This window comes from Zophobas morio, unplaced genomic scaffold, assembly GCF_036711695.1.
Source record: "Zophobas morio isolate AGI-343-1 ecotype UQ-CSIRO unplaced genomic scaffold, CSIRO_AGI_Zmor_V1 ptg000011l, whole genome shotgun sequence".
NCBI lineage: Eukaryota > Metazoa > Arthropoda > Insecta > Coleoptera > Tenebrionidae > Zophobas > Zophobas morio.
Window position 1 is genome coordinate 7,460,631 of NW_026972116.1, and position 18,284 is coordinate 7,478,914.

The following is an 18,284-nucleotide window of genomic DNA, read 5'->3' on the forward strand; positions in this document are numbered from 1 at the left end:
ACCTGTGGTCTATTAATCCAGCCTTGTTTTTAACCCTGTGCATATATAGGTATTGTAAAAAATAAAACGTACAACAAAATTTTACGAAACTACAACGCCGATTACAAATAAGTTTTGTACACGCTTTAAGATTATGTGTCAGATTATTTTACTGATTAAATTAAGAACGGCTTACTTCATTTTCCCAAAAATTTGGGAATCCAATCATGTTATTATTAGTATTGCATTGCACCTACCCAAACTGATATACGTGTTCTTCCAAGAATGTTAATGAGGTCATCACATACCTAATTTTCTAAAGGAGAAACTAATTTGAAACGTATGCGTAGCACGCTTATTTACATTTACTTTAACATTACATACATATCTTTATTTTAACTTATAGGGGTTCTCATAAAAAATGAAACTTCCAAAATCAGATTTTGTAATTTGTCGAAAAAGCTGGATGTTTTATTGTATGTATGTACTTCAGGGGCGAAGGAAGTTCAGTCGAAATAACCTTCGACCATTTTTTTTCTTTTCATTATATTGTTTGAATATCCGCAAAATCATACGCTGAAGCTCCAACGCCTTTTGATCAACTCAAGTACCTATAATGTAACTCAAAACTGTTTCAGGTTGTTTTAATTTGACTAAAATTTTTTGTACATTTTTAACATTACCCACACAGCAGAGTTCATGTTCATGTTCATGTTCAGCTTGGACCACCTATCAGTTTCTAATTAATTAATTATACAACAATATCATTTAATTTAACTTGCGATTATTGTCATTGATATTTTGGAGTTCAACCAGTAGCCAGCCAATTAGAAAATAGTGTTGTCAGAACTTCTGGCAGTCAACAAAGCTGTATATAGAGACGGATTATTATTATTGTTTCGCCTCAAAGGTGTTACGCATTACTCTGTGTATAATATAACACTTAACAAAACATCTATAACGGAACTTTCATGACAATAAGACAGTGGCGTAACAATCAAACTGCGGGCCTGTGTTCTACAACACTGTGGGGCCCCTAATGAACAGCGAAATAAAAATATTTAAAAATACGAGTATAATGAATAAATAATGAGCAGATTGCAATTAGCGCTAACGTTTTATTAAAATCATTCTACCTGAAACATTGAATTAAAAAAATAAAATACAATAATTACCTGAAGACATATAATTAAAATATATACAATATTAGAAACTAGCCGACCCGGCAAACGTTGTTTTGGCATTTCTAGTGAATATTTTGGTACATAGTTAAATAAAAAATTAAATTAAAATAAATACATAAAAATTTATCGTACGACAATGATTATTTATATGCAATGGCCATCTTGCAACCCTATTGCGCATCTGTGGATGAAAGCAAAGATACTCATATCGTTATTAAAAAATGGGGGTTGGTGGTAGATGGGTCAAAATTTAGGGTTATATGTATTTTTTGATGCCAAATCTTAAAAAAATAAAAATAAAAAATGTTGTTTAAAAAATAAAAAAAGTTTGGTGGGTCACCCTTATCACTTAGGGGTTTAAAAAATAGTTTATTAGACCTATCGAATATACACAAAAAATTTAATAAAAATCGGTCAAGGCGTTTCGGAGGAGATTGGTTACAAACACTGTGACACCAGAATTTTATATTAAATTATTTTAGAAAAAAATTCATTACCATAAAAAAGGTTCTACTGAGTCGACCTTAAAAGATTGACGTATGCTGTCGCGGACTTTTTTTTAGAACTTTTAGAAGGGAACAATTCCATCATACATGATTTTTATGTAACTTTAACCGTTTAATAAGCAGCGTAAGCAACGGAAGCTGTCAAAGGAAGAATAATTTTCCCGTTTTTTCGATATTTTTCATTTCTGCTCTGCTCCTATTAATCATAGGGTGATGTTATATAGCCTATAACCTTCCTCGATAAACGGACTTTCCAACACAAAAGGATTTTTTGAATTCAAACCAGTAGTTTCGGAGATTGGCGCGTTCAACCAAACAAACTCTTCAACTTTATAATATGTATAAGTAATTATAGAAGTATAGAAGTATAGATAAAATGCCCATTTTTTTTTAATCTCAAAATTGTTTTCTTCTTGCTTTTCAATGGGCACAAGTTGATACAAAATTTGACACATCTAAGCTTCTAGCAATTTGATTTCCATTTGAGAGATTCAATGAAGGTAATCTGCATTGGCTCATTGTTTCTTAAAAATTTTTAGTCATTTTTAATATCGAAAAAGATCTTTCCGCTGAAACCACCGAAAGAGGTATTGTAAGAAAAGTGAAACATGCTGTGATAATTTCAGTGACACTAGTACAGGTAGGTCATTCTGTAATAATTTCCCAGTCCAGTTTTTTTTTCTACTTAAAAAATTAGTTGTAACATACGTCAGATATATTTTCTTATTCCAAAAAAGCACAACAAGAACAAAATTAAAATAGTTTTGAAAATACGAAAATTTTCATAAAACACAACTGAAACTGATTTTTTTTTCACGTTTTATTACAGCATGAAGTTTCACTGTAGAACTGAGGACAAAATTTAAGTATTTTGTTGTCTTGCATCATAAATTACCTAGTCATACTTTTGTCGGATAAAGATTGGTAATTTACTACATGGGGTGTTAGATTTGCTACAATGAGATTGCGACACTGCAACAGGTTTATTACAAACAGATGCTGCCGCATTTTCGACCGCCGGTGCCGGTCGCTAAAACCCGAGTTTATTGAGTCTATGATATTGAGATGCCGCCCTTTGCAGGAAAAAATTCGTAAATAGCGATCGACCATCGCTCCTGGGATTACCGCACATTTTCGAATTTTTTATTTCAGAATGTAATTTGGGCAATAATATAAAAAAAATCTAATAAAAGAAATGTTCGTGTGACCGGACCGGGCCCCTTGAAACAGCGGGCCCGTGTTCCGCCGAACACGCGGAACACCGGTAGTTACGCCACTGCAATAAGATATGTAAGTGGTATAGGTATTACCAAGTTAATGTAGAAAAACATTTTAAAAGAATAAATATTGTTAGATTATCTTATCAAATATATACTTGGAAAAATCATCAAAATAGTCAAGAGTTGTGAGGTTTTACATTCATGATAACAATTTATTTTTAATATAAAATACCTAAAAATATATACACTTGACCTTGGAGTACGTGGAAGTACCTAACTAACTGTTTCAAACAGTAAGCATCGGTGGTTCAGTGGTAGAATGCTCGCCTGCCACGCGGGCGGCCCGGGTTCGATTCCCGGCCGATGCACGTTTATTTTTTTATTTTTAGAAAATTTATACAGTATGTTTATTCAGAAAATCACGTTTTACACGATAATGATTTCGAAGTATAATCGACAACCATGATAACCTACATTCATTTATAATTCTCTATAAATTACACAGGTAAAGATTTTTATTTACGATTTTTTAAATATTTTTTGTTTAAATGTAGATGCGAGAACTAATAAAAATAAATTGTAATTATAGATTTCTTGCAAAAAAAGCATAGGTCACACAATGTCTCCACAAAATCACAACAGCATCACAAAAGCATTATCATCATCATGATGCGAAATGTATGTAACATGTACAAAATTTTATCTTACTTCTGTATTTATTTGAAATCATTTTCTTAATTCATGTTAATTGACTGATAATAATTAGATGTAGTAACGAGTCTTATCCCACTAGTGTGTTATCCAATTCAAATATGTGTATTAGATATTGTATTTTTCAAACAATGATTTAAACCTTTCTAAAAGTGGTTTTTGAACAATTTGTCTTCATCTGTTTTATCGCCTTGAATAGTAACTTGTGTTTTTGTTGACTGATTGATAACACATTTCTTTGGTGAGGTGAGGAACTGCGGCGTATCGCTGCTGTCACTTCAATGCATTTATATACGTTGAAGATTAATAACGCATTTTACATATTTCTTGAAGGAGAAAAGGTTTAGCTGTAGAACCTTTCAGTTTAATCCTCAACATGAACCAATTCCCGAAAAAAGAGCAAGCAATCATCTACTATTGATGAACTACAATTAACAAATTATATGTATTTTTGCTGCTGTCGGAGAGTTAATACAGCCTAAGAACGTCATATTTGCGCCATGTATATATATATATAGTTGTTATACCGCTTACACAGTCCCGACTCGCTATATCTAGTAAACGTTACCAGACCTTTTGAGACGTTACCAGACCCGGGTTCGGGTCTGATAACGTTTAACCATGTATATCGCCTTTTTGGACCCAGTACAATTAAAAATTGAAATAAAAAAGTGGGTCTGGTAAAACTGTTGAACGTCAAATTTTATACAGAAATAGTTCATTCCCCTTTTCTGCAGAGGGCGTCGTGTCGCTTAGCTGTATATAATATCTGCCTGCATAAAATCGTCCACATCGGACCAACGTTACCAGATCCGTAAATCTGCAACACTGCATTCTAGCAGATCAGTTTAGTATTTAAGAAAATCATGAGTACTTTTCGTATTCTACTTGTATCTGACTGCTTGCATGAAGTAAAAATATGTTATTTGAATTAATAAAGAATTTTTACAATGAATCGTTTGAGGAATGGCTAGTTTCATGTTTTCTCGATGTTACATAACTCTTATTAGACCTAGAATATGAAAAATTATGTCTTTCATTGCCATTTGTCCGCCGTTCTTGTTAGAGACAATTTCCAAAATTATATACTATACAGATTATTTTGAAATTCAAGATACAGTTTAGGATTATCGTGGAGACGGGGGTAAAATGCTTATTAACTAAATACATAATTCAGCCTTATGTTTAATAAAAATAATAAAAATAAGGTTTTTTAGTTGAAATATACCATATGTTCGAAAAAAAAAAAATAGCCCGGGACCGTAGCTATCTTATTTCTTTGAATAAATCAAATTAAATCATTTTAAATGTATTGCGATCTTAATTGTAAAACTGATTTTTAATTTTCTTTTTTTTGCCTATGACATTCAACTTTTGTTTTTTAAATGACATCCTAGATATTTTTTTTAATTCTTGTGATGTTTTTTTTTCTGAATACATTGATGTACTATGTTTCGCATTTTGTTAAAAAGCTGTGGTAAAAATTAATTTAATTTTTATAGCAAGGTAACTGTAACTGAAAAATGTACCAAAATTTTTGTTACATAGCAAGTTTAACACGGTTTATAACACTTATTAATGTATAGGAGTTTTAAATTTGAAAATTAAACTTCTATATGAAAACATTATTAACTCAAGACATTTTATTGCAAATATGATGTATTAAATTATTAATGTTTGAAAATATTAACGTATTATGTACACTATGATACATCAATAAATTTAGAAAAAATCTATACATGAATCTTAAAAAAATATTCAGGGTGTTTGGTGTAATTTAAAAAACAAAAGTTGTATGTCGTAGATAAAAACAAATGAAAGTTAAAAATTATTTTTTTTAAATCAGATCGTTGTATTTATATTTAGTAGACGATATATGTAAATTTTTTGAAAAATTATAAAAATTATACAACATTTGACAATTAATTTCAGAAATTAGAAAACGACTCCTCAAAATTTTGCATAATTATGCCTTAGTGCTCATTCACAATGGGCATAAAGCATAAGGATGTCATAAGCATTAATGCATATGGATTTATGTTTAGTGCTCTATGATTGTATTCGTTCACAATGAGCATAAGTGCTCATTCACAATAGGCATAAAGCATAAGGATGTCCTAAGCATTGTGAATGAGCACTTACAGTTATAATGAACGTGGTCAGGTCAGGTCACCAAAGCGTTTAACTGAATGTAATTTGAAAAGTGCAAAATTGTATACTTCTGTAAGTGTAGTTTTTTTTAATCCTCTCTTATTTTCAAATTCGCTATAATGATCTACGTATCCATATTTTACTTAATTTTTATTTGAAGATAGGAACTTGATTATATTCTAAATTAATTGATCCTCACTTAATATTAATTGAAAGAGATCATTCTTTTAGCTACATCTAATTTGTACATCTATTGGTAGATTTCGACAACAATCTTTTTAAAGCAACATTTAGTTTTTATTCATTTTTTTTTAATGAATATATTTGTCGGTAAATGTTTTATTTATTTCTGTTCGTTAGAATTTCGCAATTAGTTGATTTTTTACTTACTGAGCGTAAGTAAAGGAAGTATTGTAATCAAGTCCATCGGCCGACTCTCTACTTCTACGTTTTCTCGACCTTTCATTACCCCTACAGGACGAAGAAATAGGTCTCCCATTTCCGTCTGTCCGTCTGTCTGCAGCCCCAGATTTTTATTGGGTAGATAATCTCCGAAAGTACGGGGCGATTGTTGTCAAATTTTGTATTTACGAGTATATTAGGAATATCATGTAGATGGTAAAACGCTAACCACAATTTGTCTAATCGTCCTCACCAACAATGTGATGACGTCACTTTAAAATTTCACATAGTAAATGGGTTTTAAATTGTATGAAATAACATAGTCCTACACATGTAGTTTATGACTTCGTATTGAGTTTTACCCGAAAAGTGCAGAATTTTTGAAAAAAATCAAAATTATGAACATCAAAATTTTGCGGTATAAATCCGCATTTTATTCATATTTTTTGAATTTGCATAAACAGGATGACACAAAAAAAAATATTGAATGCGTGATTTATTTTATTAATTTAATCAGGAACTGCAAAACCGAATGTTTTAAAATCATGGAGATGTTTAAGATTATCATAAACATGGTAAATCTTTGATCAGAATGTATTTGCTCATCCACCCTAAAAAACAATTGATGACATCACCTCAAAATTTTGCTAAATAAATCCTATCTTAAATATGCAAAATATGATGACTTTATACTTGTGATTTATCACTACATTAATATTTTTTAGATTTAGTTATACAGCTGTCTCAAAAAAATTAATGACTGAAAATTAGTATTTTTTTAAAATTCAAACAATAACGCTTGGCAAACAGGTATCAAATACCCGCAAGAGTGTCTAAAATGCGAGGATAGCAGTTTTTTGTTCCATAGCTACCTATCCTTTAATAATTTTTGAATTATTTTCGCAATAATTTATCGGTTTGGCTAACCAGACGTATTTCGGAGATGAATTTTTGCATACAGTATTTATTTTTCATGTTTAATCAAGTGATGCAAATTAATTAAACTTAATTATTTCAAAATTAAATTAAGGCATGGAAAATTTACTTTTTCAAGATAATGATTATTCTCACCGGTTCATATTAATAATCCTCACCTATCAAAATACTTACATTTCAAATTTCATAACAATCCGTTCAAAAATACCTGAGTTATTGCGCCCGAAACTGTTACGTGGGACACCCGGTATACTTAGATGGGAAACAGACAATCTAGAGAAAGATGAAAGTCTTAAAATGTGTCTCAGCAAGCATAAGGATTATTTTGCAGAATTCAAATGGTTCAGACAAAATATGTACACGAAAACTAAAATGATACATGGACTTCACATGCACTAATTTCATTGTAGCGTTTGCCACGCTAAGTATTATTAAGGGATCGAGATCCTTCGAGGGCCTGTAAATTTGCAAACGTTTTATGCATTGAGTTTTGACACTAAGATTACCGATAATTCGTGAAATTATTTTTTTCTATTTAACAACATAGACAGAGACAAGCTTAAAATTACAGAAAATTATAGAGCATTTTGTTGTGCTTCTAAAGTTGCCAGCTAGGCTTAAAAACATTTTTTGGTGATTCTGTCTCGAAATCATTCATTAATTACGGCTATTAATAAGCGAGATATATATTAATGGGTTAATACAGCAATCAGATATACCCCCGCGCACTTGATGTGAAATTTTTTATTTAAATGTTCTAAATATCATGAAATTTGAAACTGATTTTCAGCAGTTTCGTCTATGAAATTGCAATCACCGGAGAAGTATTGCAACCAACTCGTTTGTTAATAGGCGATTATTAATCACCCTTATTAACAAGTATTGATTAAATAATTGCTATGGAGCATTGTAACTCTTTTGAAGAGGGTCTTTTTATAACTAGTTTAGCGTTCTTAAATTTTTTAATTAATAATTTGAAATATTAAAGTTACTCTTAAAAAATATGCAATTTTAGATCTATAAATCAATCTTAAAGTTTCTAACACATATTGTACCATTTTGTGGTTAAAATTTAGATTTTTTTAGGATTTTAATATTAAAAAATCTTAATTTGTGATTTATGTTGTGTAAGAAAAGCTTAGATATCATTTAAAAACTTTATGAAATAAACTAGAAAATTTTTGTGCTAACATTTTTTTTACAAATCTGTAAGCCTAAGGTCAAATAAAAATTGCATTAATAAATCCCAAGTGTAAAATTATGTTATTTTATAAATTTTCTTAAAATTTTAGGTGGGAATAGGTATCCAAATTTTGGTTGAACTAACTCGATAGACATGTACAACTAGTAAAAAGAAAATGTTACTAATGTCTATCAAACTTGCATATCTGTTAATAAAAAAAATCGCCTTGGCGTCAAAAAAGACAGGCAGATAAGATATATTTTTGGTTTTTATTATTTTCTTTTGTGACACTTTTGCATATCCACTGGTTGTAAATTCAACTTTCAAGATACACAAGAAATTTTACAGATCAATACAATGTGAAGCGATTTTCCATAAATTTAATGTGGCAACAATGTCGGGATTGATAACGTCGGTTTACTGTGCTATTTATACTGAAACGGGACTGAGAAAGCTGTTGAACATAGTGGGTCTGGTAACGTTGGATGAATATGGTGTTAACATTTTTCAAGGAATAATTTTACCCCTCTACTTTTTTTTAAGTTTGTTATTGCAAAAACCATTAAATTTATTATATTATACTCGGAAAAACAGCCGGGCTTGGTAACGTCTGTTTAATATGTTGGGTCTGGTAACGACGGTTGGATACGTATATATATATATATATATCAAACAGTAGAATTTGCATTTATTTAAGTGATGAATCTCTAGTTCATAAAATTGTCTCTGAAAACACTACTATTAAAATTAATGACGTTGAAGTTAATCTCCGTCGATTAATTAATCCAGCAAAGCGAATAATTCTCTCTAACGTGTGCCTTTCAATTCCCCATACATTTTGGAGAACCTTATTCAAACATTATTTACTACACCACTGTCACCCATGTCTTTTGTGAAAGCAGCCATTCTTCGAGAAAAGTATAGCCACATTTTGAGTTTTCGTCGGCAGATACATGTACAACCCAATGAATCTCTTAATCTTCCTGCCTCAATGGTGTGTTTTAAATGCAAAGTCCCTGGTCATTTTGCTCAAGACTGTCCTGGCGTTATAGCTGGAAATGGCGTAGCTGCTGTGAATACATCTAAAACCAATACCGAAACTTCTTTAAATAACAAACGACAAACAACTGAGGATGCATTTGCTGAAGATAATCCATTAGATTTTTCGCTTAAGTTTTCCGGTAATAATCATCCCCTGCTAAAAGACAGATTAAAAAAAATTAGACCTTCTGATCCTATCGTAAGTTTGACATCTACTCCTGGACCTTTGTTGCCGGTAAAACCTTTAATTGACAACCAGGACCGTCAGTATCCCCTGAATTTTACTCAAGTTGTTGAATTTATGGACGAAAGTATAGGCGAAAGAGATTTTGAATTTAGTTTATAATATACTAACCATGTAGAAGATGTTTATTGAATATTAAGTGATATTGCGTCGTCACTGACTCATAGTAGTATCTGAAATCTTTGCAAAAGAGTATGTAAAAGACTGAAAAAAGCTTATGACAAATTCTTAAAGAAAATGTCACTGATTCCGGATTCGTCTACGTTTGTTGAAGATGAATCACACCCAATTTAAAATTTAAGATGGACCAAGAACATTAGCGTTTGAGACGCTCATTAAAAGGCTTGTTTTAAAACATACTGTAAAATCTGCAACTAAATCATGGATAAATTATGTTAGGGAAAACTTTTAAACGAACCCATGACCCCTCAGATTATATTACCCATGGGGCATTTTCTAATAAACCATCGACTATAATAGATGAAGCTAAACCCAAGTTTCAACGAGGTTTAGCTGAATCCAAGGATCCTAAGCGATTATATAAATGTCAGATCCAAATTTGCAAGCTTTATTACTCAGCCTCAATTACAAAATGGAAACAGGAACTTAATAACTGACCATGCTGTTATGGCAGATATGTTTGCAACTACCTTTTGTAATAACTATACAAAGGAAATATTTACCAATTTCCCAACTCTTACTAGGCAGGCTTATAGGGATCAATTAAATGATATTCAATTTCCTGAAGTAAGTATTAGGAAAATAATTACAACAATGAAAAAGACCACTTCTCCTGGACCTGATGGTATTTCCGCTATTGTTTTTAAAGAATGTTGTGATTTTTTAACCAAACTTCTAAGCATAATAATAATTCCGTTACGTATGGATTATTGTCTGATGATTGGAAATTGGCGATTGTTCAGCCTATTTAAAAGAAAAATAACAAATTTCTACCTTCAAACTCGTTCAATCAGTTTGAAGGTAGAAATTTGTTGATGTCATCTATTATTCTATTTGGACTTTGCAAAGGCCTTCGATAGGGTGCCCAAAAAATCTTTCAGAGTAGAAATTGCGGAAACATTGTGTGCGAGCAGACAAGTATTAAGTGGGGTTCCTCAGGGTTCCGTTCGGGTCCTCTTTTATTTCTGATATATTCCACTGATTTAAAGAATCATATTTCGTCACCGATCTCATTTTACGCTGATGATATTTAACATTTATTGTAATAACCATGGAGTGTTATCGAATGATATTAAGAAAGTAATTTTATGGAGTAAAAAATGGTTAATGCCTTTAAACTTGAATAAGTGTATTGTTTTACATGTAGGACAGAACCCAATGCTTGATTACTCCATCAATGGAGTAGGTACCTCTAGTTAAAGTAGATTCTGTCTCAGATTTACGTGTAATTCTTACATCTGAACTCTCTCGGTCTCCTCACATAACTAAGGTTGTAAGAAAAAACAAACAGAATAGGGTATTTAATTACTAAGGCTTTCAAAAAGGCTAATATGTTGACTGTTGTAAAACTTTATATTGAGTATATTAGACCTATTTTGGAGTTTGGCAACTCTGTATGGTACCTTGTGCTGACTGGACATGAAAACCTTTTAGAAGGCGTTCAACGGCGTATTACACGTATACCCTTTGGTATTAGGAGACCCTCCTTTGAGCAAAGACTTTCACTGCTGAATTTACCAACAGTTGCATACCGCCAGCTCAGAGGTGATATTATAACAACATTTTTAGCACTAACTAACATAGGATCTCCTATTAACCATATCTACGCTTTAAATGTTGGAACAAAAACGCGAGGACACCGTTATAAGCTAAAGAAAAACTCTTTTCGATCCTTAACGCGACAATATTTTTTGACTTATAGAGTCATTAAGCCCGTCTCTGTTAAGTTTCAAAATTAATTTTGAGAAGTATATGTGTGACGACGATAAATGGATCTCTAACCATTGATTACGTGAAACTTCATATAATTGTTATATTTTGTTGTACGCGGGCATAACAGGGATTTCCCTCTTCCCGATAATAATAATAATAATAAATAATAATGAATTTATTCCAGATATAATTTTTAATGGTTAGGTATACCAGTTTTATAAAAACAACAATTACATTAACACATACATACTTACTTCTTCTGCTTATCTAAATTAATTTAACACCTTTTTGGAGTCGTTTCTTTAGTCACTAGATCCAGCTGGAGCTGAGATAAAATTGCGGGAAACTCTGCACTCTGCATTACCGCAATAAAAACATAGCATGCAGAACAAAGCGCAAGGTGTTGACCTAATCGTAGAACCCCTTTATTTGGGGGTTTTATAGCCACGAATAAATTAAACCTTCCCCTGATCATGGACGATCAATATGTAGCAATTATTATAATTGTGAAACTATTATCACGTCCTGTGTTGAAGGATACGGTCGGTTGATCACAGGTGTCCTGTTCATGTCCTGTAGTCCGTTCCCATTAAGAGCAGGATTTTGTATTCATTGTTTCCAGGTATTTTACTATACACGTGCCTTCTACAGGTCCGGTATACACCCGTACCTGGCACACGTAACCGGCGATCAAAAGTGGCATCTTCTTAGCGAAACTGAACTCTATTTATGTGTGTCAGAACTCAGAATACTACGACGAGCATGCAAGAATAAGATGCCTGTATATAGCACTTTTATTAGGTTGTTTCTCGAACGTCAGCAGTTTTTTTCTATCAAGAAAATGCGTAAAACCACACGGATGTATTTGTTTGAAGGGGAGGTTAAAGGAAAATGTTTTAAATCTCCTTGGTAGGCAGTTGCTTGCTGGAAGTGATTGTTTTTTCTTCCGCATATCCAATCTTACACATATTTTAAAGCTGCATTCGTGCAATCGGTTACGCACATCTAGCTATTTAACTTAAACAATCGCGATAAATTTGGGCAGAACAATACAACACAAGAGAGTAGCTTATCTAAAGCTTTGTTGTGAACAACAATATGCTCCTCATACATACATAGTCACCAGATGTTATAATTTCATTGACTACCAGTTTTAAAAATTTGTTTAAAATTTTTTTAAAATCAATATCTTCACTATGGATTGTTAGACGGAGATCAATAGAAATGTAAATACTTGGATATGAAGCCATTTTCAAAAGATCCTTATTGTAGCCAAAGATGTTTTACTTACAATAATATACTGTTACGAAGTAACCCATTCTACACCCCCGTACGACGCCTATGGGTTTTCTAGTAGGTACATTGCCGCGATCATTGGTGATTCATCGCCGGTGACGGCGACGTTCGTTCGCATAAAGAAAAGCCTGAAATGGGCACTCCAGAACAATTTCGATCGCGAAATTTCTAGAGCAAGTTAATCTAATATAATCCAGCCTAGACGATTAATGAGTATCAGTCGAGTTTTACCACGATTTTAATACCCGTAAATACTGTCACGAAGTAACCCATACATCGCCCAGGTACGACACCTATGGGTTTCTAGTATGTACGATGCGGTGACTTATCATTGGTGACGGCGACGCTCGAATAAACAAAAGCCCGGAAGAGATCCACCGAAAGTAGCGGGAAGTCTCGACGGTGGACTCCAGAACAACCTGGAAGGCGACGTTCACGATCCTTCCAGAAGAAGCGTACGGCTACGTGTAATAATGTAGTACATATTACAAAACAAAGACTATAAAATTAGTACACAATATAGTACTAAATAACTAACTAATAGAGATACTAAAATTAAAGAACTTTTAAATAAAATAGAAACAAAAGATTTTGGTTTTGTTTATGACAAGAGTTATTCTAGAAAACTTTGATAGAATACTGTTTGGATATTGATCCTTTTCTTTGTTCACATTTTGTCCTAAAACTTCGGGAACATTTTTTATATTAAAGTATACAGTTCTTTATAATTTTAATTTAAAATTTTTGAAAAAAGGTTTAGATTTATTTCTAATTTTTACAAAAATACAATGTATTAATTTTTCTTCAAATCGAAAATTGGTACTAAGTTTTCATTGGATCGTTTTAATAACAATTTCTTGGCTGGCAGAGGAAATAAATATATCCCACAGAAATCTGATTATCCGCAGTTCCATATTTTGCAAATGGTTTTCCTCAATTATTAAGCATTCTTTTATGTTAAAAATATTGTGAGCCACTGAATATAGCTTCTTGTAAAGCAGTGTAAAATTGTGATTAAAATTTTGACAAATTTGAGAAAATGATCCGCTCATTCCATAAGATCTCGATCTAAATAAATGTCTTCTGTCGAAAAAATCAATGAAACTTCTTATGTCCAGCAAATTTTCATTTCTTACACTTTCCCAATTGGCCATGGTCTAAAAGATAACAATGACAATTTATATTTTGTAGTATGACGTCATTTATATATCTTAATAGATCTATATATAAACGAACTCAGCGTCATAGACTTGGGTGCGTTTATAACTCTTGCAGTGATGCAAAACAATTTATGTGATAGAATTTGGATAAAATAAGAGGCAACTAAATAAATTTTCATTTTTCAATTAAAGTTTTATCAACTATCAAACTATCACAAAAAACCGTAAAGCATTTTTTTCTCAAAAATGGCATAAAAAGCTCAAATTACAAAAGATAGTATAAAAAATACATGTTCCTTTCTTTAGGAGTGTTTTCTAAATTTTCAATCACTGCATTTAGCAATTGATTATGCGTGGTAGGTGGGTGTACGACTTTTCCTTGGCTTTATAATCTGATCCCAAAAGTGCTCAGTGGGATTTAAGTCGGAACAGTTAGCTGGGCATTTCATGACAGAAATATCTACAGGTATTCAAATATCAACATGGAAAATAGTTAATCAAAATTTATCCGTTTATTCCCCTACTTTCAAAATTTTTGACGTCATCTCAAAATTGAGCAAAATATAAATTATGAGTCTATGCGTGTTGTTTATCAATTAGTAATTTTATTATTAGTACCTATACAAATTCCGAATGCACTATTTGCAGTGTACAAATAGTGCATTCCTCCTTCAAGCAAAAAACAACGGCGTATACAAAATTTCAATAACAGTATCCGTTCTCAAGATATAAAGTCCTTGATGTTTAACTGGGACACCTGTAGATAAAGAAAAAATGTATAACATTTGATATGTAATTCTTTGGTTTAACACTTTTAGATATTTTTAAAGTACTTTACAATCATACTACATTCATCAATCTCTCAGTTATGTGAAAAGTTAGAATTATAAAATTTGGAAAGGCAAATTAACACAAAAAATTTATGGTAGAAAATTACTTCAAATTCATTTTTTCAAACAAAATGTGGTGTTTTACAGATTCGTTGAAGAAAATGATTTTTTAATTTTTCAGTGGTTAATACTTGATAAAAATTTATTTGCTAAATGCTAACTATTACAACATCTTAATTTACTTATTTTACTGTAATATTTCAATTATTTCAAAAAACAAACTTTTGAAAGTTAGTAATTAAGCAAAAAAAGAGAAGAAAGCAAAATTACATACAGATAATTAATTAATTAATTAATTAATTAATTAATTAATTAATTAATATATTTATTTGCCCAACAGTTCCAATTACAGCACAAATTCTAACATTAACAACTACAGTTGCCGGAATTTCCGGACATAACATTAATTTTTTTATAAATGGAATGGGATCTCTTCAGGGATATGACGTTTTATTTAAGTGTTTTAAAATGGTTTACAGAAATTTTAAAAATAATAACAATCGATGTTTCTTTCATTCTCGTTGAATTTTAACATCAATTATAACCTACCAGGAAATAGTGCAAAATAATAGCATACCAAAGATTTTCAACTGAATATGATTCTTATATTTCAAGAATGTTAAAGAAATAGAAGAAATTAATAACATTAAATGAACAAAATTTTCCAGCCAAACAAATTCCGTGCCTTCCCTACATTTAGTGAAATATTTATGAGGTTATTAAGATCTTTAAAACAATGAATGGAATGTTTAAGGATAGACGGCCGCAAATAACAAACAACTGTTGATGTTTTAGGAAGACAAATTAATGTGAAAAATACATGCGAAAATTAATAATAATAATAATAAATTTCTCCGCTGAGTTTGTAAAAATTAAAGCAAAGTGAAGTATGCAGTGTCGTCTTATTAATTTTTTTCTTTCTCGAAGGCATTTTGATAAACAAGCTACATATCACAAAGGTATTAAAGCACTGATAAAAAAAATTGCTACCTTACAAAAGGTAACTCTTTTCATTTGAAATATAAAAGTTTGATATCATTTGCTGCAAAATCAGCATGTGAATGGTACAGTCATTTTACAGATTGTTTTAAATATCAGTTAATTGATCCAAGTTTCGAGCTTCATATCTTCAAATTTCTACGAGAAAAACTAGTAAACCACGATGAGGAAATACGAATATGTCATGTGAAAAATAAAACATGTTATATTTAGCGCACTTAAAAACTGACTCTTTTTTTAAGAAGAAAAAGTTTTCAAACTGCAATAAGTAAACTGGAACATTCGGTATATTTTCTGATCAGTGTCATTGAGTAGCTGATGATACAGAAATTGTTTGAATTTAACAGTAACACAGAAAAATTTTTAGGGAACACTTTCCTTTCTACAAACAAAATGACGATCGTTGGAAGAATTCCGTCCGGCACAACCTTTCCATCAATCCTCACTTTAGGAAAGGCAGTAAAGCAGTGCATGGAGCAGGACATTTATGGACTATTGCTCAAAAAGACGACAAAAAAACATGGCAAATCGTAGGTACGTCAGCGCGTAATAAAATCAAAAACTTATATATTTTGCACTAGAAGAAACAGAGAATGCAACAATTCATTCAGGCGACTTACAAAGAAAATAAATCTCCCGAAGAAGAAGCTTTAGATATGGAACTGCAAGCAGCAACTGCCAGCATCTTGGGCGAGACGTTCAACGAGTTTGAACAAAACGTAATTTTAAATTTGTTATTTATTTTAAACACATGTTTCTATTAGAAGTTTCAGGACGACGGTAGCGAAAAAAAGCAAAATATTGAGGTGGAATTCATTAACGTTGTTGATATACAAGATGGATTGGAAGGTAAGGACTTGTGCGGTGTAGCATTGCATCTTCTAACTCTTTTATATCTGATTGTACACTTGTCGTGTTTGAGACGTATATTCACAAATGTGTTCAATGAATCCAGATGAGATATTTGGCTTCGTTGAGTATTTTCCTGTTCTTCATACTAACAAAAGTTTTGACTTTCATTTTATTGCATGCCAAGTTTTACTAGGTATGTGTAAAATACCATAACTCTCGTAAGTTACCGTCAATAATTATGTTCATTATCGATTTTATTCTACAGATTTCCTTTCTCCTCCAGTGTCCAAACAACAAATTGTGCAAGAATGTGGACTGGGAAGTGATTTTCTCATCACTGATTTAAATCCAAACGCACTTGGATTGAATTTAACAGAAGGCGAAGTGATTAATGATGGTAGTTTTTATGATGATATGTCTTTCGAATATTATGAACTCGAAAAAGAATAGAGTGATCTTTTTAAACGAACATTTGAATTAGTCTTACGGTCCTACTAGACCAAATTAAATAGGAAAGCAAAGTTGGAGAGGTTTTGTAAAGAAATAGATACTTACAAGTTTTAATAAGTGTACTTTGCTGTCTACTTTTTAAAGAAGTATTGATGGCTTTTATCTAGTCCGTCCGAAATAATTCAAATATTTATTAAAAGATAATAAATTGTAGCAATATTTTTATACAATCATTACAGTTATGATTGCTTAAATAACCTAGTCTGTAATTCTTTTAGTAATAAAACATATTCATTAATTTTATTTGATGGTGCAATTTTTTCTTTTCATTTTTTTCCAAGGGGATTGAAAAACCGCTAGAAGATTTTTTTTTGAATAGTAACGACATTTTTTAAAACTCCCGAATTATTATAGTAATCAATTAATATTTTTTATAGCAGTAATGGTGTAAAGCTGTATTATGAATTGTGATGACCAGACTTCGGAAGTGATGCTCATTGCCGTCCGATCGCCAGCGCTATTGCAGTCGTGGCCTACATCTTCGGGAATTCTTAATAATAATTACTATTTTTTCAAGGTTTTCCTCAGTTATACGAGTTCTCCTAGATGTTAAAATGCTTTAAAAATTAAAAATGATTGTTCAACATCACAATGATCTTGATCAGATAAGCCCTGAATTGCATCAAACGCCACTGAGGTTGAGACTGCACAGTCGACCAGCCAAATTTATCGCCTGACCTTGCGCTGTCGCATTTAATATTTGTCTGATTGATTCCCCGTCACTTCGGCTGTACTTAACTCTGTTGATGACTGATGAGTATATGCCGTAACTGTTGCTGAATGAAACTCACTGAGTGTTTGCAAACATGAGAATTTATAAAACGCTGCGATAATCCAAATTTCCCGCGAAAATGGAATCCTACGTTGTGTTGTGTGTGTGGCACAATACGGACCCACCGTGATACGGACAAAGGCAAAGTGGGGAACTCCAACGATATTATGTTTTATAGGAACATTTTCCATGTAATGGCAGTTTTTTCGGTGTTTTTTTCTCTCTAAGCGGGAAATTGAAATTTCAAATTCAGGACACCACAACCAGCCACAACCCTATATGTTTCAAACGTTTTCAGATAAAGAGAGGCTGTGATTAATATAAGTAAGCTTGTTGTATTAGGTAAACATTAGCT

At 31.7% G+C, this 18,284-nt stretch overlaps 1 protein-coding gene and 1 non-coding gene across 6 annotated transcripts in view; both read left to right on the forward strand.

Annotated features, from left to right (window-relative positions):
* LOC135126770 (forkhead box protein N5-like) overlaps nucleotides 1-17,265 on the forward strand; it is a 26,312-nt gene extending 9,047 nt beyond the window's left edge. For 2 of the 5 annotated variants that reach the window (XM_064052904.1, XM_064052900.1), the window contains exons 5-8: nucleotides 16,163-16,325; nucleotides 16,377-16,514; nucleotides 16,563-16,644; nucleotides 16,913-17,265. In XM_064052904.1, the coding sequence (XP_063908974.1) occupies nucleotides 16,163-16,325; nucleotides 16,377-16,514; nucleotides 16,563-16,644; nucleotides 16,913-17,097 (568 nt within the window). In that variant the 3' untranslated portion in view covers nucleotides 17,098-17,265. The remainder of the gene's footprint in view (nucleotides 1-16,162; nucleotides 16,326-16,376; nucleotides 16,515-16,562; nucleotides 16,645-16,912) is intronic. The other 3 variants (XM_064052902.1, XM_064052903.1, XM_064052901.1) reach the window with 3 other exon arrangements.
* Nucleotides 3,187-3,257, forward strand: Trnag-gcc (transfer RNA glycine (anticodon GCC)). Its single transcript has one exon. It is a non-coding gene; the product is annotated as a tRNA-Gly (tRNA).
* Nucleotides 17,266-18,284: the final 1,019 nt, after the last annotated feature.